Here is a 23,291-nt window from a genome sequence, read left to right on the forward strand (position 1 = left end):
AGAGATGGGGTTTCACCGTGTTAGCCAGGATGGTCTGGATCTCCGGACCTCATGATCCGCCCGTCTCGGCCTCCCAAAGTGCTGGGATTACAGGCTTGAGTCACCACGCCTGGCCTGTACTGTTATTTTCTATTCTACTTCATTTGAAAAGAAAATCAATGTAATGCCCAACAATGACTGGGTCTCAACTGCAAACCTGAAAAACACTTTATGTAGCTTCACGTAGAACCAGTTTTATAAAATTGTTTTTCTAAAAAGAAAACAAAATTGTTTTTCTCCTGTATGTCCCCTTAAAGAGTCAAAAAACCTCCTTTCTAATCCTATGTTCAGTTCTACATACAATTGTCAACTTTTTGTAGTTGATTCCACCCTGCCACCTCCCACCCCCCCCACACACACACCGCCCCGCCCCCCAAAATCTTCCCACTACTTAATGAAACATCTGGCACAACCTCCCCTAGGTCAAAAGAGAATTTAACCTAAAAATGATACAAAATACAAACTGTTGACTCCCAATCACTTTCCCTGACCCAGTTATGTCACTAATTTGCTTTGCTTTGCTACAAAGAAATTCAAATGTTCAAATTCAGAAACCAAAAAAACAAAAGTCTTATTCTCAAACAGGTGATTCGGTATAGGAATTCAGAGAGCTCCCTGATCCCAAGTGCAAGGATAGTTCAGGGCAAATATCCAGGTTTTTCACCCTAACATGGTGGCTGTATATTTTGGGAACTCCTTCATGCTACAGTGATTAATCAGATGATATTAAAGCAATACAAGCAAACTATTACCTCACTGCCCCTCACCTGGGTCTTGATTAATGTCAATTTAATTAACTACAAACAGAGCAAAGTGTGGTCAGGTGGGAGACCTGAGACTTGAGACAGATATACAGATTCCAGAGTTTCAGCTGGCAAGCCCTGTGTGAGTCACCAAGGTGACAACCACCTTTTTTTTTTTTTTTTTAAAGAGAGAGGCATCAACTGCAACATATTAACGACACACCCCTGTGGACTGAGGGGTGCATTGGTGACAGGGCCTGCTCTAGAGGGCAGTACCAATTTCTCAGCCAGGGAAGTCAGATGGGGGGTATGAGGGGTGCAGGGTATGTAGGTGGGGTGAAATAGCTACAGGGCTACAGCGTTTATTTCTGTCATAGAAAGAGAGGGCCAGGCGGGTAGATGGCAAGTGATAGTGAATCCAGATCTGCTTGGGGTCCCATAGGCTCAGGTTGGGTGAATGCTGAGGCTGTTTGGATTAAAGACCTTTTAGCCTCAGTGCCCAGTGCTGGACTAAACAGCAAATAGTTCAGCCGGGTGATTATGAAATATGATGCAATTGCCTTCAGATGCCATACTAAAGCTGAAGAAACTAATTAAGAAACAACTAGGGCTAGAACCATGTTTTCTAAAAGTCTTCTCCTTGCTCTGAAAACAAGATAGTCAATACTTAGTGCTGGCAGGACACAGTGGCTCACATCTGTAATCCCAGAACTTTGGGAGGTCGAGGCATGTGGATCACCTGAGGTCAGGAGTTCGAGACCAGCCTAGTCAACACAGTGAAACCGTCTCTACTAAAAACACAAAAATTAGCCAGACGTGGTGATGTGCGTCTGTAATCCCAGCTACTCAGAAGACTGAGGCAGGAGAATCACTGAACCCAAGAGGCAGAGGTTGCAGTGAGCCAAGATTGCGCTACTGCACTCCAGCCTGGGTGACAGAGCCAGACTCCGTCTCAAAAAAAAAAAAAAAAAAAAAACCTTAGTGATAGCAGTTGTTAATACTGTACTTTTTTTTTTTTTTTTTTAAATGAGACAGAGTCTCGCTCTGTCACCAGGCTGGAGTGCAGTGGCACGATCTTGGCTCACTGCAACCTCCACCTCCCAGGTTCAAGAAATTCTCCTGCCTCAGCCTCCCGAGTAGCTGGGACTACAGGCATGCGCCACCATGCCCAGCTAATTTTTTTGTATTTTTAGTAGAGATAGGGTTTCACCATGTTGGCCAGGATGGTCTCGATCTCCTGACCTCGTGATCTGCCTGCCTCAGCCTCCCAAAGTGCTGGGATTACAGGCGTGAGCTACCGCGCCCAGCCCAATACTGCACTTTCAAAACACCTGTTATTTAGTTAAAATTTTCTTCCAGACCAGGTACAGTGGCTCACACCTGTAATCCCAGCACTTTGCGAAGCCAAGGTGAGAGGATTGCTTGAAGCCAGGAGTTTGAAACCAGCTGCATTGACATGGTGAGACCCCATCTCCATAAAAAAGAAAAAATTAGCCCAGCATGGTGGCATATGCCTATAGCCCCTGATACTCAGGAGGCTGGGGCAGAAGGATCACTCAAGTCCAGGAGTTTTAGCCTACAGTGGAGCCATGATTGTGCCACTGTACTCTAGCCTAGGTGACAGAGTGAGAACCTATCTCAAAACAACAAAAAAAATTTCCAAATTCATTTTAAACTTTATTGTCTTTCATAGACCAAACCCCACTAATAATAGCTAGGCCTCCTTCTACGTTAACTACAACAAAAATAGACTAATGATCTTTCAAGTGTACTCTTAAACTTCTAAACACCACCTGAGCCTGTCTCTATACAACTGAGGGACTGAGGAAAAGAAATTGGGGCCAACTTCCATGTTCACGTCTGCTTTTATGGCAGAAATTGGCCAAAGGCTCCAAACTAGTATGAAACTACCGAAAAAGAGTAGCATCACCCACTGAAAGTTCAAGGTACTGTACTTTTTCTTTTTTTTTTTTGTACTTTTTCAATCAGAAAATTTATTCAAAGTTCTTGGTGGACAACATACAAGATGACTTATGTGATAAATGCTGATCGACAACTGAGAGACCACTCCTCCCAAGGGTTTTGCAGCCCAAGACGCCAGAAGCTGACAGGCTGGTGCCACTGAAAAACACAAAATGATTTCAATGCAGAAAATGTATTCATAAGAAAAACTGAAGAATCAGCCGAGCACGGTGGCTCACACCTGTAATCCCAGCACTTTGGGAGGCCAAGGAGGGTGGATCACGAGGTCAGGAGATCGAGACCATCCTGGCTAACACTGTGAAACCCTGTCTCTACTAAAAATACAAAAAATTAGCTGTCCATGGTGGCACGCACCTGTAATCCCAGCTACTCGGGAGGCTGAGGCAGGAGAATCGCTTAAACCCGGGAGGCAGAGGTTGCAGTGAGCCAAGAACATGCCACTGCACTCCAGCCTGTGCAACAGAGGGAGACTCCGTCTCAAAAAAAAAAAAAAAAAAAACACACACGCCAAGTTTTTTTCTTTTAATCACCGTTATGAAAAATGAGCACTGACTGTTTTTTTTTTTTTGAGACAGAGTCTCCTTCTGTTGCCCCAGGCTGGAGTGCAATGGCGTCATCTTGGCTCACTCCAACCTCCACCTCCTAGCATCAAGCGATTCTTGTGCCACAGCCTCTGGACTAGCTGACACGACAGGTGTGTGCTACCACACCAGCTAATTTTTGTATTTTTAGAAGAGACAGGGTTTCGCCATGTTGGCCAGGCTGGTCTTGAACTCCCAGCCTCAAGAAATCCTCTGCCTCCCAAAGGGCTGGGATTATAGGCAGGAGCCACCACACCCAGCCCTGCTTTTGTACTTTGTATTCTTGGTACTCTAAAGTTTAAAACTGTAAGTTTAGGGACAATATAACAACAATCTCTAACGGAGGATCATTTTAAAGTTTCTTATTTCACCCCAAATTCATGTTTACATGGTGAGATTACAATGAAATTGACTGGGAAAGGAAAGGAAAAGATTAATTATTAAGTGATTTTGATTTCCTTAATACTTTGATACTCTTGATTCTTCAGGGAGGGACCAGAAAATAGCTATAGGGACTCTTACAGTGATGCTTCATGAAAAACACAATACTTCCAATGCATTACCACTGCTACAAGAGTCATCTTTGCATTCACAACATTCTCACACTAGATCAGGAGTTCGTGGGACATGGGTCAGCAGCCCCCATTGTCCCCATCACCATCGTTTATGCTGAAAAGCTCCCTGAAACACAGCTCTCTAGGGATGGTCCACTTTGTCAACGTGTGTTTGTTTTGAATGTCGTCTCTAACCACAATTCGTTACGCTCAGTGTTTCTGCAGCGCAGGGTTCAGGCTCCATCTGCAGTTAGGCTCTGTCCAGAGGGAGTCTCTGTGTGGCCCTCGCACTGTCCTGCTCCAGGGTTCTGAGCACAAATGCTCCCCTAAAGGGTTAAGCACAAACTGCTCAGAAGTGCTGTCGTGAACCGGAAGTGTATCTCCCACTCTGTCTTCATCTGCCATGTGTCACTAGTTGGCAAGGAATATCTCTTTTGTGTCTACATATGGTTTAAAAAAATTCCCACCTAATTTGGATCAATTTTAAGGCTTGAATAATCAGGAAGTAAACTGTTTTCTATGAATTAAAGATTAAAAAAAAAATTCAGAAAACTACCAGGAAAAACAAAAAGGCTATATGACACCCTTGAGTCTAGAGATCAGCCTATTCAAACCCCCCAAGCAGGGAAAGAGTATTGTTAGTCACATGATCAGTCTAATAAATATCCTTAGTTGGACATGCAGAAAAACGTATTTTTAAAACTTGGCATCTATTTCACACCCTACTCCCAATTTGTTAATTGGCAGATCTGCCAATTTAGGAAAACATTCCTCCCCAATGTTTTCCTAACAGGATGCATACACCCCAAACCCCCCATTTATAGTGAAATGCCTGTAATTTATTTTAAAAAAAAAACACACAGGTGGAGTGCCTTTCTACTTTGTCTTCTCTTTCACAGCTTGATAATAACAACCATGCCCTCTTACATGCCCACGTAATCAGGTCTCTATCTAACCAATTCCTGTTTTGGGAAGACTAAGATATTTATTTCAAATTTAGGTCAAAAAGTTAACCTTGAATAGAGACAATTTGAGAAGTTAAAGGCTAAAGTTTGAAAATGCAGTGAAAGTTTAGAAATTGGCTGGGCGAGGTGGCTCACACCTGTAATCTCAACACTTTGGGAGACCCAGGCGGGTGGAACACTTGAGCCCAGGAGTTCCAGACCAGCCTGGGCAACATGGCAAAACCCCATCCCTGCAAAAACAAATGCAAAAATTAGCAGGCTTGAGCTTGGGAGGTCGAGGCTGTAGTGAGCTGTGTCACTACTGCTGCTGCACTCCAGCGTGGGTGACCAAATGAGACCCTGTCTCAAAGAAAAAAAAAAAAGTAGGTTTTTGTTTGTTTTTTTGAGATGGAGTCCCGCTCTCTCATCCAGGCTGGAATGCAGTGGCATGATCTCAGCTCACCGCAACCTCCACCTCCCAGGTTCAAGCAATTCTCATGCCTGAGCCTCCCAAGTAGCTGGGATTACAGGCATCAGGCATGCACCACCATGCCTGGCTAATTTTTGCTTTTTTTTTTTTTTGAAATGGAGTCTCACTCTGTTGCCCAGGATGGAGGGCAGTGGCGTGATCTCAGCTCACTGCAACCCCTGACGCACAGGTTCAAGCAATTCTCCTGCCTCAGCCTCCCAAGTAGCTGGGATTACAGGCACCCGCCATCGCGCCCAGCTAATTTTTGTAGTTTCAGTAGAGACAGGGTTTCACCATCTTGGCCAGACTGGTCTTAAACTCCTGACCTCGTTATCCACCTGCCTCGGCCTCCCAAAGTGCTGGGATTACAGGCGTGAGCCACCACGCCCAGCCTAATTTTTGTATTTTAGTAGAGACGGGGTTTCACCATGTTGGTGAACTGCTGACCTCAGGTCATCCGCCCACCTTGGCCTCCCAAAATGTTGGGATTACAGGCGTGAGCCACCACACCCAGCCGAAAGTTAGTTTAAATTGTTCTAGGCTGGGCACAGTGTCTCATGCCTGTAATCCCAGCACTTAGGGAGGCCAAGGTGGGAGGAGTCCTTGAGCCCAGAAGTTCGAGACTAGCCTGGGCAGCACAGTGAGACACTGTCTCTAAGACAAAGTTAAAAAATAACATTAGCTGGCCGGGAGTGGTAGCTCACACCTGTAATCCCAGCACTTTGGGAGGCCGAGGCTGGCGGATCACCTGAGGTCAGGAGTTGGAGACCAGTCTGGCCAATATGAAACCCCATCTCTACTAAAAATGCAAAAATTAGCTGGGCGTGGTAGCACATGCCTGTAATCCTAGCTACTCAGGAGGCTGAGGCAGGGGAATTGCTTGAACCCAGGAAGTGGAGGTTGCGGTGACCCAAGATCGCACTCCCACTCCAGCCTGGGCAGTTGCCCACTGCACTCCAACCTGGCCAACAAGAGAGAGACTTCATCTCAAATAAATAAATAAATAAATAAGGTAGGGTGTGGTGGGTCACGCCTGTAATCCCTGCAGTTTGGGAGGCATGAGGCAGGCAGATCACCTGAGGTCAGGAGTTCAAGACCAGACTGACCAACATGGAGAAACCCCATCTCTACTAAAAATACAAAATTAGCCAGGCATGGTGGTGCATGCCTGCAATCCCAGCTACTCAGGAGGCTGAGGCAGAAGAATCACTTGAACCCGGGAGGCAGAGGTTGTGGTGAGCCAAGATCGCGCCATTGCACTCCAGCCTGGGCAACAAGAGCAAAACTCTGCTTAACTAACTAAATAAATAAATAAAATTAGCCTGGCATGATAGCATGTGCCTATAGTCCTGGTTATCTGGGTGCTGAGGCAAGGGGATGGCTTGGGCCTAAGAGTTCAAAGCTGCAGTGATCATGCCAGTGTACTCCAGCCTGGGCAACAGAGCAAGACTCTGTCTCAAAAAAAACAAAAAACTGTTCTGAAGTATTAAGAATTCTAGACCGGCTTAAATGATAACAATCCTCAAAGGAAAAAGTCAGAAGCAGCCCTGAAGTCTGCTTTCTTGAAGCTTCTTTGGAGGTTAAAGTCTACATATACAGTATTCCATTACAGAGTCTAGATGGCTGATTTCACTGGCCATCATTGCTTCCTGATTGAAAATGTTTACTGAGCCGGGCGCGGTGGCTCAAGCCTGTAATCCCAGCACTTTGGGAGGCCGAGACGGGCGGATCACGAGGTCAGGAGATCGAGACCATCCTGGCTAACACGGTGAAACCCCGTCTCTACTAAAAAAAATACAAAAAACTAGCCGGGCGAGGTGGCGGGCGCCTGTAGTCCCAGCTACTCGGGAGGCTGAGGCAGGAGAATGGCGTAAACCCGGGAGGCGGAGCTTGCAGTGAGCTGAGATCCCGCCACTGCACCCCAGCCTGGGCGACAGAGCAAGACTCCGTCTCAAAAAAAAAAAAAAAAAAAAGAAAATGTTTACTGAAAGCTCAATTTAAGGCCCGGCGCAGAGGCTCACACCTGTAATCTCAACACTTTGGGAGGCTAAGGCAGGCGGATCGCCTGAGGTCGGGAGTTCGAGACCAGCCTGACCAACATGGAGAAACCCCATCTCTACTAAAAATACAAAATTAGCCTCATTACACATTACTCATTCTCCTGCTGAGGCAGTAGAATCACTTGAACCCAGAAGGCGGAGGTTGCAGTGAGCTGAGATCGCGCCACTGCACTCCAGCCTGGGCAACAAGAGTGAAACTCCGTCTCCAAAAAAAAAAAAGTTCAATTTAAATACTATTTTGAGTTTATCTTGGATCCTACTATAGCACATTTTAACTTTCTACCTTTGGAAGAAATTTTGGACTTTTCTTGCCAAAGTGATCAGTTCAAACTCTGACTTTTAGAACAGCATAACCTCTTCAGGTCAAGGGAACTCACTTGGCTGTTTTCACCTCCAGGTCCCTGCCTGTGCCCATGCTATGCCTCTTCTCAGAACACCTAGTGACTTAAGAAACCTAACGGCCGGGGGCAGTGGCTCATACCTGTAATCTCACACTTTGGGAAGCTGAGGCGGGTGGATTATGAGGTCAGGAATTCGAGACCAGCCTGGCCAACATGGTAAAACCTCGTCTCTACCAAAAATACAAAAATCAGCCCTGCATGGTGGCCTGTAATCCCAGCTACTCGAGAGGCTGACGCAGAAGAATGGCTTGAAGCCATGAGGCGGAGGTTGTAGTGAGCTGAGACCGCGCCACTGCACTCCAGCCTGGGTGACAGAGCGAGACTATCAAAAAAAAAAAAAAAAAAAGAAAAAAAAAAAGAAAAAGAAGAAGAAGAAAGAAAGAAAAAAAGAAAGGAAAGAAAAGAAAGAAAGAAACCTAACCAATAGGTTGCGCACAGTGGCTCATGCCTGAAATCCCAGCACTTTGAGAGGCCGAGGAAGGCGGATCGCCTGAGCTCAAGGTTTGAGCCTTTTTCCCAATTACCCCATCACATTTCCTGAAGCACTGCAAGTCCATATGGAGAGTACAGTAAGGTGAGGCTGTGGGGGTTAAAGCTACAATGAACTAAGGGATCTCACTGGGAAAAATCAACCAATCCAGGAACTTCCAGATCACTGGCCTTCAGACATGCCCAGCCTATTGGCCCAGTGTCAACTGGTTTGTTCTTGGGCAGTATTAACACCCACAGATTGTTGTCCAAACTCAGGTGCCAACCTCAAGAGAAACAGTCAGTCTAAATATGATTCTTTATTTTTTTTTTTCGGACAGTTTCGCTTTTCTTGCCCAGGCTGAAGTGCAGTGGCACGATCTCAGCTCACTGCAACCTCCGCCTCCCAGGTTCAAGCGATTCTCCTGCCTCAGCCTCCCTAGTAACTGGGATTACAGGCACCCACCACCACGCCCAGCTAATTTTTTGTACTTTTAGTAGAGACAGGGTTTCACTATGTTGGCCGGGCTGGTCTCAAACTCCTGACCTCAGGTGATCCACCCACTTCAGCCTCCCAAACTGCTGGGTTTACAGGCATGAGCCACCGTGCCTGGCTCCTAAATATGATTCTTTAACAACTACCTTTACTAGGCATCTACAACAGTCTGGCCGTTTGCTGTATGCTTACAAACAAACCAGCCCACAAATGAGGATTTGAGTTTAATTTTGAGGAAACTGAGGCTCAGAAAGAGTAGGCCACTTGAAGTTAGGCTATTTTTCTAAGGTCACATGCCAGCAAGTGGTAGAATCAGGATCAAGCCCAAAGTTTTTTGGCTATAAGGTTTCTATGGCATAGGGCCTCCCACAGTACTTTCATAAAGCAAAAAGCTGTAAGTAACTACAAACCATTCTTCCAAAGCACACTCTTCCTGAAGGACCTATCTACTGTCAGCTTCTTTAAGTTCCATACACATCTCCAGGCAGCTCTTGGTGCAGAAGAGTTCCCGAGGGGAACACTGTGATAATATAACAAGAAACCATCTTTTTCGCCACCCTGCCAGATAAACCTCTGAGTCTGTGGGTGTATTAGTTGAGACCCCAAAACTGGCAAGTACAGGTCCACTGGTGGCTCCCAGCTCTGACAAAATGGTTTACTAAGGAAAAAGGGGGAACTTGAACCTGTTTTCTTTTCTTTTTTTTTTTTTGAGACGGAATCTCGCTCTGTCGCTCAGGCTGGAGTGCTGTGGCATGATCTCAGCTCACTGCAAACTCTGCCTCCTGGGTTCAAGTGATTCTCCTGCCTCAGCCTCCAGAGTACCTGGGATTACAGGCGTGTACCACCACACCCAGGTAGTTTTTACATTTTTAGTAGAGATGGGGTTTTGCCATGTTGGCCAGGCAGGTCTCAAACTCCTGGGCTCAAATGATCCGCCTGCCTCGGCCTCCCAAAGTGCTAGAATTACAGGTGTGAGCCACCACGCCTGGCCTTGAACGTATTTTCTGTGCTCAACTTGGAGCCCAAGAACTCTGCCTGTAAGAAGGGAGAACAGGAAGTCAGGAGGGAGCAAGCATCCACTTCCCAAGGGCAGCAGAGCCCAGAGGTGGGAGCCTGGTCACATGCACAGTTGCATTACTTTTCCACGCCCACTTCCGGCATGGGCCTGCCTCTCCACCTCCGGAGTCAGAACTTGGGTGGAAGGAAAAAAAAGACAACCAGAAACTCTCCTTCTAACAGCCTCCCTCTTGCCCTCAAGGCTGTGCCCAAAATGAATATCCCGCCTTGCTCTCCAGTCCCACCTCTCGCAGATACACTTAGTTAAGAAAAGCACCTGTCAAATCTAAGACTTCCAGCCTTGCCCAACATAAAAAAGTGTAAACAGCATCTTCCCAGTCCCAGTGTAAGAGGAAAGCCTAGGCCGGGAGCGGTGGCTCACGCCTGTAATCCCAGCACTTTGGGAGACCGAGGCAGGTGAATTGCCTTAGCTCAGGAGTTCGAGATCAGCCTGGGCAACATGATGAAACCCCATCTCTACTAAAACACAAAAAATTAGCCAAGCATGGCAGTGTGCCGCCTGTAATACCAGCTACTTGGGAGGCTGAGACAGGAGAATCGCTTGAACCTGGGAGGCAGAGGTTTTAGTGGGCCAAGATCACACCACTGCACTCCAGCCTGGACCACAGAGCGAGACTCCACCTCAAAAAAAAAAAAGAGGAAAGCCTAAGCAGAGGGAAATCCATGCACCAAGAGTCTACCAATACACAACAAAGCAGTCATCTACTGGAAATCTCATTATTCCTAAATCACCACCAACACCCAGGCAGCCCCAGCTTATCTGAATGTTTTTTTTGTTTTTTTTTTTTTTTTTTTTTTTCCGAGTCCATGAGGCATTTTATTTGTAAATGTATGTATTACATCCCTAGAAAAAGAATCCCAGGATTTTCCCTCCTGTGTGTTTTCGTCTTGCTTCTTCATGGTCCATGATGCCAGCTGAGGTTGTCAGTACAATGAAACCAAACTGGCGGGATGGAAGCAGGTTATTCTGCCATTTTTCTAGATCTTTGAGTTGCACATGAAATCTGGGGCTGATCACTCCACACTTGTTTAGCCTGCCTGTAAGGTTCACAACAATTTTCCCAGCTCTGTGATCATCAATGATTTCAAATTCGCCAATGTAACCATGCTTCATCATCACAGTGAGAAACCAGACGATGACTTTGGAGCACGGCCTAATAAGCACCTGGCGTTTGCCTCTCTTCTCGGCATTGTTGATGCTCTTGAGAGCATCAGCCAGGACATTCATGCGCACCATGGTGGTGGCGCGGAAAGATGGCGGGAAAGCTATCTGAATGTTTTTAAGATTTCAACAAGGGAAGAGCTTTCAGAGCGGTTTATCACTTTGTGTAATATGCGTTGCCATGAAGAAATGCCCCAGGATTCCAAAAACACACCACCACTGACTTCAAGAAAGGCAAACTGAGCCAGGCATGGTGGCTCCCGCCTGTAATCCCAGCACTTTGGGAGGCCAAAGCCAGAGGATTGCTGGAGCTCAGGAGTTCCAGACCACCCTGGGCAACATGGTGAAACACCCATCTCTACTAAAATACAAAAAATTAGCCAGCCGTGATGGCAGTTGCCTGTAACCCCAGCTACTAGAGAGGCTGAAGTAGGAGAATCACTTGAACCCTGGAGGTGGAGGTTGCAATGAGCCGAGATCGAGCCACTGCATTCCAGCCTGGGTGACAGAGGAAGACTCTGTCTCCAAAAAAAAAAAAGAAAGAAAGACAAACCTGAAAATACCCGCTACCATGACCATTCTAGTTTCCCTCGTTTCTCCAAGATTACAATCACAGTGGCCATGAATCAACTATCGCCAACAATCAAGTAGGAAAATGCCATAATTTCTGTCTCCTTTTAGAGACAGGAAACAGGAGCCCAGTGAGGAAATTAAAGAGGTAGTGAGGTTTCACTTCTACACCTCCAAGAAACTCCACCTGAAGCTCCCAATGAGGGTAGCTGCAGCACTTAGGGATATTCTCAAGAAACCTCGGCCGGGCGCGGTGGCTCAAGCCTGTAATCCCAGCACTTTGGGAGGCCGAGACGGGCGGATCACGAGGTCAGGAGATCGAGACCATCCTGGCTGACACGGTGAAACCCCATCTCTACTAAAAAAAATACAGAAAACTAGCCGGGCGAGGTGGCGGGCGCCTGTAGTCCCAGCTACTAGGGAGGCTGAGGCAGGAGAATGGTGTGAACCCGGGAGGCGGAGCTTGCAGTGAGCTGAGATCCGGCCACTGCACTCCAGCCTGGGCGGCAGAACGAGACTCCGTCTCAAAAAAAAAAAAAAAAAAAAGAAACCTCACAATATTCTTTCATTCATTTGCTTGTTTATTTGTGTGCAACTAAGATGTATGCTCCTGGAAGGCCAACTGTGTCAGTCCTGCTTACTGCCAGACCCCCCTCACCAAGCATGAAAACGTTTTATCTTAGGCATGAAAATGTTTGCTCCTGGATTATTTGTTGGCGTAGGACGTTATATGGGCCAAAAGATTTAACACTTTCTAATTTTTAATGTAATGTAAATTGCACTAGAAAACAAACACACACCATACCTTACGGCCACACAAGTAAAGCTCTTATTTGAGTGTTCACTTGTCCCTTATAAGTCAAAAAAAAAATTTTTTTTTTTTTTGACACAGAATCTTGCTCTGTCACTCAGGCTGGAGTGCAGTGGCCTGATCTCAGCTCACTGCAACCTCTGTCTCTCAGGTTCAAGCCATTCTTGTGCCTCAGCCTCCTGAGTAGCTGGGATTACAGGCCTGCGCCACCAAGCCCAGCTAATTTTTGGATTTTTAGTAGACAGGCTTTCGCCATTTTGGCCAGGCTGGTCTCAAACTCCCGACCTCAAGTGATCCCCTGCCTCAGCCTCCCAAAGTGCTAGGGTTACAGGCGTGAGCCACTGCACCTGGCCCCTTATAAGCCAATTTAAAAGAATAAACTTGGCCAGGCGCAGTGGCTCACGCCTGTAACCCCAGCACTTTGGGAGGCTGAGGCAGGGGATCACTTGAGGTCAGGAGTTCAAGACCAGCCTGGCCAACATGGTGAAACCCTGTCTCTACTAAAAACACAAAAATTAGCTGAGCACGGTGGTGCACGCTTGTAATCCCTGCTACTGGGGAGGCTGAGGCAGGAGAATGGCTTAAACCCAGGAGGCAGAGGTTGCAGTGAGCCAAGATCGTGCCACTGCACTCCAGCCTGGATGACTGAGCAAGATTCTGTCTCAATAAAAATAAAAAATAAATAAAAATTTAAAAAACTTAGCCAGGAGCAGTGGCTCATGCCTGTAATCCCAGCACTTTGGGAGGCTGAGGCAGGTGGATCACGAGGTCAGAAGTTCGAGACCAGCCTGGCCAAGATGGTGAAAACCCATCTCTACTAAAAATACAAAAATTAGCCAGGCATGGTGGTGGGTGCCTGTAATGCCAGCTACTTGGGTGGCTGAGACAGAGAACTGCTTGAAGCCTGGAGGCGGAGGTTGCAGTGAGCCAAGATCGCACCACTGCACTCAAGCCTGTGTGACAGAGTGAGACTCCGTCTGAAAAAAAAAAACACAATAAACTTTGGCTGGTCACTGTGGCTCACACCTATAATCCCAACACTTTGGGAGGCCAAAGTGAGAGAATCACTCAAACTCAGGAGTTCAAGACCAGCCTGGGAAACATAGCGAGACCCAGTCTCTACAAAAAATACAAAATTAGCCAGGCATGGTGGTGCGTGCCTGTAGTCCAGCTACTCAAGAGGCTGAGGTGGGAAGATCACTTGAGCCCGGAAGTCAAGGCTACAGTGAGCTGTGATTGCACCACTGCACTCCAGCCTGGGTGACAGAGCACAAGACTCTGTCTCAAAAAAAAAAAAAGAAAAAGAAAGAAGAGGAAAAACTCTTATTCAAAAGAGACAACAGCATAAACAAAGGCAGTCAAGTTGCAGAGAGGATGAAGTCAAACTTAATACTAGAAATCAAAAATAACACCATCCATTCATTTGGATGGAATCACTTGACACGGTAGTTATTTCCCAATTCCAAAAGAGGTCAGTTTATTTCTTATCATCAAGATCCCACAGGGATTTAATGCCCCCAGTGCTGTCTCCAACAGGAAGGAAACCCTGACTTCCCTAGCTATTTCAGTTCCATAAATCAACAGTTTTACCGTCCAGAGTTAGAAGCTGGGCAGTGTTTGGACCCACATGCCTTTTAGACCTGCCCACCAACAGACAACCACATTACATTACATCTAATAAATGTACCTAGATCAATATCATTTCTAACTATCCAAGGTTTTTTATTGCTGTAAGGATCCTTCAAGTAAAAAAAAATAAGTTTAAAAAACTTCCTGTTAGATAGAGACGTGGTGGTGGCGCCACCATCCACCAGAGTGAAGTCTGTGGCACATAAGAGACATAGCATAATTTTGAAGGGGAGAGTGATCCCTTTGAAGTTGTTTACCTTAGTTCTTATATTTTAAATATTATAAATTTTGCTCCTTTCCCATGTAATGGAATAACTGTCCTTAAAAGAACTGAAAGAAATTTAAGATTGATGGATATTTATTTGCTTCAATACCAAAGTCAGTGTATGTCTGTACATGTGTGTATGAAAGAGAGAAAGAAAGAAGGAGAGAAGGAGGAAGAGAGAGAGTTTATTTCCAGGAAGAAAACAAACAAACAAAAAAAACCCAGAACCCTTTCTTCAAACGTAGGAGCAGCCCACCAGGGGCCTAGCTCAGATTTTCACCCATTATTTCCTCCTGGGTTTTAGCCGTCAGGGGCAGAATGCCATCTGTTCCCATACTAGTAAGTGAAGAAGGCTGGGCCTAATTTACCAGCCATGATTCTACGGCTTTCACTAATTGTTAAGAAAAAAATCCTCTAACAAAAAAATTTTTTTTAATGTCCTGTCCACTCCCCTCTATTCCACTGCCCCCCGACTCCTGCCCCAGCCTCTAAGCTGAGTTAGCATCTCCACAGCCCTCTGGGCCTTGAGAGCTTGAGGTGAATTCTGATCTCCTTGTGGGCACTAAGCCACACACTGGCCCTCTCAAAGTACTATTATTGTGTGGCGTCAAATGCCTTTGTACATCACTTTCCCAGTCTTTTGTCCCCAAATCTGATCTATTACAATGAAAGAACGGCTCTTCTTTCAAGGTTCTAAAGTGTAAGAACAGATCACTCACCAGGTAACTGCTGGACTCACTCACTCAAGCAGTCTCATAATATGCATATGATCCCTTAGGCGTACATAGTTCATCTATTTTTTCTTCCCACAATTCTTCAAGTTCATTATAATCTTCTATCTTGCCTGTGGTCTAATTAGAGTAATACATCTCCCTACTTGCCCTTAATTCACAAATTACCCCCATTTTACAGGGGGAGACGCCAAGGCCAAGAGAAACAGAAACACCCTGCCACACAGCAAATCCATCTCACGTCTGGTATCAGAACACAGAAAACTCTTGCTAAGAGACTCAGTGGGGGAGTGGGTTTTCCAAGAGACATACCAAGTTTCTTTCTCTTCGGGCATTTTTAGTCTTGGCAGAATATCAAGCGCTTTCTGGTCTGGGAGTCCAGGCCAGGACCCTAATCTCATGAGCACAACAAGCAGGCTTTACTGCACACCAACCGTGTGCCAGGAGCTGTGCTGTCTGCCTCCAGTTAATTACCTCAGATTCATTCATTCATCCATCTAGGAAGCACCTCCCATCATCAGTAAGCACCTTGACACACAGCAATGTGTTCCCTCAAATATTTAATAACATGCCACTTTTGTGCCATCACTTATCCAAGGTCACATAACTAAGAAGGGCAGCATCAGAATCTGAACTGGGTCCTTCTGACTTCAAAGTTGTCCATTTCCTTTTTAACATCCCATCTGCTGGTCCTACAGGTTTTATTAAAAATAATAGGTCAGTCCGGCCGGGCGCGGTGGCTCACGCCTGTAATCCCAGCACTTTGGGAGGCCGAGGCGGGCGGATCACAAGGTCAGGAGATCGAGACCATGGTGAAACCCCGTCTCTACTAAAAAATAGAAAAAAATTAGCCGGGCGCAGTGGCGGGCGCCTGTAGTCCCAACTACTCGGGAGGCTGAGGTAGGAGAATGGCGTGAACCCGGGAGGCGGAGCTTGCAGTGAGCTGAGATCCGGCCACTGCACTCCAGCCTGGGCGACAGAGCGAGACTCCGTCTCAAAAAAAAAAAAAAAAAATAATAGGTCAGTCGCAGTGGCTCACGCCTATAATCCCAACACCTTGGGAGGCTGAGGCGGGTGGATCACTTGAGCTCAGGAGTTTGAGACCAGCCTGGGCAACATGGTGAGACCCCCGTCTCTACCAAAAATACAAAAATACAGCCGGGCGTGGTGGCATGTGCTTGTGGTCCCAGCTACTTCAGAGGCTGAGGTAGGAGGATCACGTGAGCCAGTGGGGCAGAGGTTGCAGTAAGCCAAGATCGCGCCACTGCACTCCAACCTGAGTAACAATATGAGACCCTGTCTCAAAAAAATAAAATAAAATAGTAAATACGTGCAGGCACTTCCCTACCCTCAGGCACTTCTCTACCCTCATCTCAGTCCCAAGCTCCCCACCATCTTTCCCTTCCCCTGAGGGCAGTGCCTACAGCTGACCAGGAAGAGGCAGGAGAAGAGCAACCAAGTCTGCAGCAGCCTCCTGCCTGGACTTGACTTAGCCCAGCAGCAGAGGGCCCAGGAAAGTCTCCAAGCACTTCTCCCCAGAAGAAAATAGCTCGAGTTGAAACTTGTGTCCACATGGTCCACCGACAGATTTAGAACTCAAATTATAGCCCCGGCAGGAGTCTTCACAAAGGACTCAAATTAAGCAAGACCCAGATGGAAACGAACAGGAGAGAGACTGCCCTCAGTCAAACTGTAAAGTGAACTGCAGTTCCAGTGGAGTCAGAGGGAAGAACTTGTTGAAATGCTAAAGCAAACACTAGTGCAGCCCATACTTCAGAACTCCACTTCAGTCAAACGCTCCCCACGTTTTTAGCTTGAGACTTGTGCGTGGACACGAAGTGGTTACAAGTTACTCAGGTTTCAAACCGAGTTCATTCCTGTCCTTTGGACCATCTCTCAATGCCAGCATTCATCTACTTGGGCTCCACAGAGCACTGCGTTTGGCAAAGCAGATAAAATTAGCTACTGAACTTGGAATCCAGGGTGGGCCATTAAAAAAAGTACATGAGATGTGTAAACGCCACGTAAAAAGTTCCTTTTGGGCCAGGCCAAAATCACCTAAAACTTACAGAAATCCTGTCCCTTGCCTCCCTTCCCCTGTTTCTGGATCTAAGGTGACCCATTTCCTGCTTCTTGCTCTGTCTTTCAAACCAAAGTGGCCTATGAACTAGGGATCCTATTTGATCGAGGGTTGAATCAGGGGATCTCGGGAGAGAAAATGCAACAGGAAGAGATAAAGGAGAGTTTTCTTCTCCTTTTTATTTTGATTTTTTTCAGCAGGGGGAGGGAAAGTTAAGTTATAGTATGCAGAGGGAGGACTGAGGGATGGGACAGGAAGTGGGTCACTCCCACAGCTTGACAGTGTGATAATGGGGATACAATGTTTCTCCCTTGTCCCATTTGTCGTCACAAAGGCCTGACAACACTGTGATGGCCCCACGACTGGAAAATTGAGTAACTAAGGTGGTCATCTAGTAGCAGCTCCTGCTCCCCAAAATCTAGCAGATCTTAAAGGGACATGAGGAAATCATGCTTTTTGCCTCTCTGTCCCCGACTTTCTCCTCCAGCCACAAAATCCTCCAGGCCCCTGGAAACCGAAATAAAAGTCCAGAGAATACCCCTAGAGTGGCAACAAAGACTGAAGGATGGGTACATTTCTGCTCCCTTCCTCCACAGTTGGGGGAAGTGGGTGCCACAGACAGAAAGAGGAGAAGCTTCATATGAGTGCTCCAAGGATAAATAAAGAGTTTCTCCCTTAGAAAATCAGAAGGAAAGCCTCTAGTAAGAGGGAATACTCTCAGGCAAGTGGGAGGGAACCCCAATGAATTCAGACAGATCCCTCAGAGAAGTGAAGAGATCCAGTGTCTCCCATCAGGAGAAGGGATACCTTGGAAAAGGGGAGACACACCTCAGAGATGTGAGGAGCCTACAGGAGCGGGATATCTCAAGTTAAGGGGAGATACTGGGGACCCCTCAGAAAATTGCAGTATCCATAGAGTATAGAAGAAATAGAAAAGTAGGGTACTGGTAAAATAGGGGTATACCTCAGATAACTAATGATCCGGTCAGATGGGCATTTCAAAGAAGTGGGGGACCCCCTCAGGAAAGTGAAGGCACTCATCAAAAAGTAGGGGGACCAGGCGTGGTGGCTCACACCTGTAATTCCAACACTTTGGGAGGCCGAGGTGGGTGGATCACCTGAGGTCAGGAGTTCAAGACCAGCCTGGCCAACATGATGAAATCCCCTCTCTACAAAAATACAAAAATACAAAAATTAGCCGGGCGTGGTGGTGGGTGCCTATAATCCCAGCTACTCAGGAGGCTGAGGCAGGAGAGTCGCTTGAACCCGGGAGGCAGAGGTTGCAGTAAGCCCAGGTCGTACCACTCACTGCAGCCTAGGCGACAGAGTGAGATTTTCTGTCTCAAAAAAAATAAAATAAAGGGGGACAAGTCAGAAAAGTAGGATCACAGCTCAGAGAAGCAGGGGTGGGGAGGTTCCTACAGAGAGGTAGGGCTTCCTCCAAGAAGCTGAAATGTATTCTTAAAAGAGGGGTCCCCCAGGGAAGAAGGGATTCCCCAGGAATCCGCAAAAGGTGGGGGATCCCTCAGAGAAAGTATAGCCTAATAGAAGCAGGGGTCTCCTTAGAGGAGTGAGGATAGGGTCTTAGAGAGGCCACGGCCCCTCAGAGAAAGGGGGGGACCCTCAGAGAGGCAGAGAGTCGCTCAGATGGGGATTCCCCTCAGAGAGGCAGAGGTCCCTCACGCCCCTCAGAGGCAGGGGTCCTCAGATAGGAGGAGGTCCCTCAAAGGGGTGGGTTCCTGAGAAAAGTAGAGGGACCCTCAGAGAAGAAGGGAGTCCCCTCAGATAAGCAGGAATCCTCAAAGAGTTGGGGATCCCCAAAGAAGGGAGTTAGTTCCTCTCAAAGGCAGGATTCCTCAGAGAGGTGGGGGTTCCCTCCGGCAGGGGTCCTCAGAGAGGCGGGGGAGCCCCTGATAAGGGGGACTCCCTTAGAGAAGCAGGGTCGCCTAGAGAGACAGGGCTCCCCTCGGAGAGACGGGGGTTCCCTAGAGACGAGGTCCCCTAGAGAGGCGGTGATCCTCTAGAGAGGCGGGGGTCCCCTAGAGAGACGGGGTCCCCTAGAGAGGTGGGGATCCTCTAGAGAGGCAGGGATCCTCTAGAGAGGTGGGGTCCTCTAGAAAGGCAGGGAGCCTCTAGAGAGGCAGGGTTCCCTAGAGAAGCGGGGTCCCCTGCCTGGAGAGATGGGGGTCCCCGAGAGGCGAGGGTCCCCTAAAGAGACGGGGTCTCCTAGAGAGGCGGGGGGCCCCAGAGCAGGAGGCTCCCCTGAGAGGGAGGTCCTGTGGAGAAGGGAGTCCGCTCGGCGAAGGTAGTGCGGGAGAAGCGGAAGCCCCAGAGAGCCCGGGGCACCGGAAGCCGGAGACCCGCCAGCGGCGCCTGCCCCTTACTCACCGAAGTTGCTCGGCGCCCTCGCCGACGGCGGCCAGGACACGGGACGGCCTCGGGCGGCGCAGTCCGGTCAGGTCCTGTGGCGTCCCGCGGAGGCGACTCCCTCAGGTGGCGCCCGCAGCGGCCGCGGCGGCGGCGGCAGCGGCGACAGGACAGACGACCGACCGACCGACTGCGCGGGCGGCGCGGGGCGCGCTCGGGCGGCGGGGGGTGCGCGTGCGCGCGCCGGGGCGCTGACCCCGGGCGGGAGGAGCCGCCGCGCCGCGCTCAGAGACGCCGCTCGGTCTCGCGGCTCAGACTCACACTGAAATTGCCCGCTTCACAGCCCGGCTTCCCCGGTTGCTAGGCAGATTTCGCCTCGCATACTTCCGGGTTGAAGCGCGTCTCTCCGAGTGAAGGCGCCACAAGCCAATGAGGTCCAGACAGGACTCTCAGGACCCGCACCCCATAGAAGGTGTGGCCAGTCTCATGACAGACAGCGCATGGCGACCAATGAGCGCGCGGGCCGGCTGGTTCTCGGGATCGCGCCGCCGGCCGGGGCGGGTCCGAAGAGGCGGGACGGAATGACTGACAGGCATCCTGCCAATGGTAGATGGGAGCGGGCCGCAGAGCCACTGAAGGCCATGCAAGGGCGGGACTTAAACTTCGGGGCGGGAACCCCGCGAGGGGCGGGGCCTAGGGGGACGCGTCAATTCGTGGCCGGTTCGCTGGGACCCCGGAGGGCGGATCGCCTGGGCCACCCGGCGGCCAGCAACTGGCTGGGCAGGGGGTTCCCCGCAGTGCTCTGCAGGGGCGCCCCACCCATAATGCACCGGAGGCGGCCTGGGCCTGGCGGGCGTGGGGCGGCTACGCAGGGCTGCGGGCGGCGCCTCTGAGGAGCCCGGGCGCGTCGTGGCCTGGCAATGTTTCTAAGAGGCTCCGATGGCCCCGCGCTCTTTCTGCCTCGTCTTGTGCTTCGACCCTCTCTATTCAGGAGAATCTTGGAGATTCTGAGAAGACTCTGCTTCGGGATTCTTTTCCCTGGCCCCCGTTCTGAGGAGGATCTTCGGGAATCTGCCCCGACCCCTCTTCTGAGAGAGTTTGGGGGGTTCCTTGCCCTGCCCGCTTTTCTGAGGACAATTGCTGGGATCACGATTATGTTGTAGACTCTTTTCCCTAGGAAAACATGGGAGTTCGGGACCCCTTAGGAGCATTTGGGGAATCCAGGGTCCACCGCCTTTTCCAAGGAGTATTTGGGGCACATCCACTCCTTTTCTAAGTACTCTTGGGAGCCACTCTCCCTGTTCCTCCTTTATCTGAGGAAAGTGGGGACTGGGCGCCCCCCTCCACCTTCGTTTCTGAAGATAACTTGGGGATTTTCTGCCTCTCCTGTCCTCTCACTCCACGAGGAATTTGAGACTTCAAGCACCCCGCCTCTCTCCAGAGAAGGATTGCAGCAGATGGGCGCCCCTCATCCCTTTACTAAGGAAATAAGGCCGGGCCCGGTGGCTCACGCCTGGAATCCCAGCACTTTGGAAGGTCAAGGCTGGAGGATCGATTGAGCCCAGGAGTTTCAGACCAGCCTGGGCAACGTGGCAAAACCCCGTCTACAAAAATTAAAATCAAAATTAAAAAATTAGCAGGGGTGGTGGCGCACACCTGTAGTCCCAGCTACTCCGGAGGCTGAGGTGGGAGGATCTCTTGAGCCGGGAGGTCGAGGCTGGGCGACAGAGCGAGAACCTGTCTCAAAAAAAAAGAAAAAGGAAAGAAAGTTACCGGGCACAGTGGCTGACGCTTGTATCTCAGCACTTTGAGAAGCCAAGGTGGGCAGATCACCTGAGATCAGGAGTTCGAGACCAGCCTGGCTAAGATGGTGAAACGCTGTCTCTACTAAAAATACAAAAATTAGCCGAGCGTGGTAGTGGGCGCCTGTAGTCACAGCTATTGGGGAGGCTGAGGTAGGAGAATCCCTTGAACCTGGGAGACAGAGATTGCAGTGAGCCAAGATCCGCCACTGCACTCCAGCCTGGATGACAGTGAGACTCCGCCTCAAAAAGAAAGAAAGAAAGAGAAAGAAAAGAAATGCCAGGGAGTTGTACTCCATGTGCTTTTCTAAGCAGAATCTGAGTGTGGAAAGAAAGGTTCCCCTTTTCCCGAAACTTCGACTTTCTGACGCCTCCACCCTAGGACATTGCAGGGAGTCAGACCTTTCTGGAAAAGCAACCTAGGCTGGGCGCGGTGGCTCACGCCTGTAATCCCAGCACTTTGGGAGGCTGAGTCAGGCGGATCACGAGCCCAAGAGATCGAGACCATCCTGGCTAACACAGTGAAACCCCATATCTACTAAAAATAAAAAAAATTAGCCGGGTGTGGTGGCGGGCGCCTGTAGTCCCAGCTCCTGGGGAGGCTGAGACAGGAGAATGGCGTCAACTCGGGAGGCGGAGCTTGCAGTGAGCCGAGATCACGCCACTGCACTCCAGCCTGGGCGACAGAGCCAGACTCCCTTTCAAAAACAAAAATAAAGAAAAGCTGGCCGGGCGCGGTGGCTCAAGCCTGTAATCCCAGCACTTTGGGAGGCAGAGACGGGTGGATCACGAGGTCAGGAGATCGAGACCATCCTGGCTAACACGGTGAAACCGCGTCTCTACAAAAAAATACAAAAAACTAGCCGGGCGAGGCCGGGCGCGGTGGCGCAAGCCTGTAATCCCAGCACTTTGGGAGGCCGAGACGGGCGGATCACGAGGTCAGGAGATCGAGACCATCCTGGCTAACTAACACGGTGAAACCCCGTCTCTACTAAAAACATACAAAAAACTAGCCGGGCGAGGTGGCGGCGCCTGTAGTCCCAGCTACTCGGGAGGCTGAGGCAGGAGAATGGCGTAAACCCGGGGGGCGGAGCTTGCAGTGAGCCGAGATCGCGCCACTGCACTCCAGCCTGGGCGACAGAGCGAGACTCCGTCTCCAAAAAAAAAAAAAAACAAAAAACAAAAAAAAAAACTAGCCGGGCGAGGTGGCGGGCGCCTGTAGTCCCAGCTACTCGGGAGGCTGAGGCAGGAGAATGGCGTAAACCCGGGAGGCGGAGCTTGCAGTGAGCTGAGATCTGGCCACTGCACTCCAGCCTGGGCGACAGAGCCAGACTCCATCTCAAAAAAAAAAAAAAAAAAAAGAAAAGCAACCCATTTTTCCCCCCTTTCCGTTTTTGTTTTTTTTGTTGTTTGTTTTGTTTTTTGTTTTGTTTTCTTTGACAGGGAGTCTCTGTTGTGCAGTGGCACTATCTTGCAATCTCCACCTCCCAGGTTCACACCATTCTCCTGCCTCCGCCTCCGGAGTAGCTGGGATTACAGGCGCCCGCCACCACACCCAGCTAATTTTTGTATTTTTAGTAGAGACAGGGTTTCACCATGTTGGCCACGCTGGTCTCAAACTCCTGACCTCAAGTGATCCATCCGCCTCGGCCTCTCAAAGTGCTGAGATTACAGGTGTGAGCCACCGCACCCGGCCTCCCCGTCTTTTTGAGGAGAATTTTCCATGCAGCTCTCCACTCTTTCCCAAGGAACACATTTGTGGCCCTTCCCAAATCTGGCCTGTTTGCCTCTTCAGCCCTGCAGTTTCCTTCTCTGCTAGGTAAGATCCTTCTAATAAGCGTTCCTGCTTCACAATCACCCCTAGATAAAATCAGTCAACCCAAACTCTTGAAGAATCACCTCAGCCTGGGAGGTCAAGGCTGCAGTGAGCCATGATGGCACCACTGCACTCCAGCCTAGGTGACACAGAGACCCTGTCTTTAAAAAAAAGAAAAAAAAAAGTCACCTCAAACTCTGAGACGCAAGAGTGTCGTATTTTTTTTTCTTTTTATTTGTTTGT

The 23,291-nt window shown here is 48.9% G+C and overlaps 2 protein-coding genes across 7 annotated transcripts in view; both read right to left on the reverse strand.

The window, feature by feature from the left end:
- GATAD2A (GATA zinc finger domain containing 2A) overlaps positions 1-19,774 on the reverse strand; it is a 126,216-nt gene extending 106,442 nt beyond the window's left edge. For 4 of the 6 annotated variants that reach the window (XM_007995936.3, XM_007995934.3, XM_007995937.3 and 1 more), the window contains exon 1: positions 19,452-19,772. The gene's annotated coding sequence lies outside the window, so the exon portion shown is untranslated. Of the gene's footprint in view, positions 1-19,451 lie in introns of all 6 variants that reach the window. The other 2 variants (XM_037992264.2, XM_037992263.2) reach the window with 1 other exon arrangement.
- LOC103234232 (small ribosomal subunit protein uS8-like) lies at positions 10,618-11,089 on the reverse strand. The gene has a single exon (XM_037992266.2). It carries the CDS (start codon positions 11,050-11,052, stop codon positions 10,660-10,662), a length of 393 nt encoding a protein of 130 aa, XP_037848194.2. The 5' UTR covers positions 11,053-11,089; the 3' UTR covers positions 10,618-10,659.
- Positions 19,775-23,291: the final 3,517 nt, after the last annotated feature.

This window comes from Chlorocebus sabaeus, chromosome 6 (assembly GCF_047675955.1).
Source record: "Chlorocebus sabaeus isolate Y175 chromosome 6, mChlSab1.0.hap1, whole genome shotgun sequence".
Lineage (NCBI taxonomy): Eukaryota > Metazoa > Chordata > Mammalia > Primates > Cercopithecidae > Chlorocebus > Chlorocebus sabaeus.

Excerpts from the sequence above, each read along its gene's own strand:
- LOC103234232 (XM_037992266.2), bottom strand. The coding sequence starts at position 11,052 with ATGGTGCGCATGAATGTCCTGGCTGATGCTCTCAAGAGCATCAACAAT.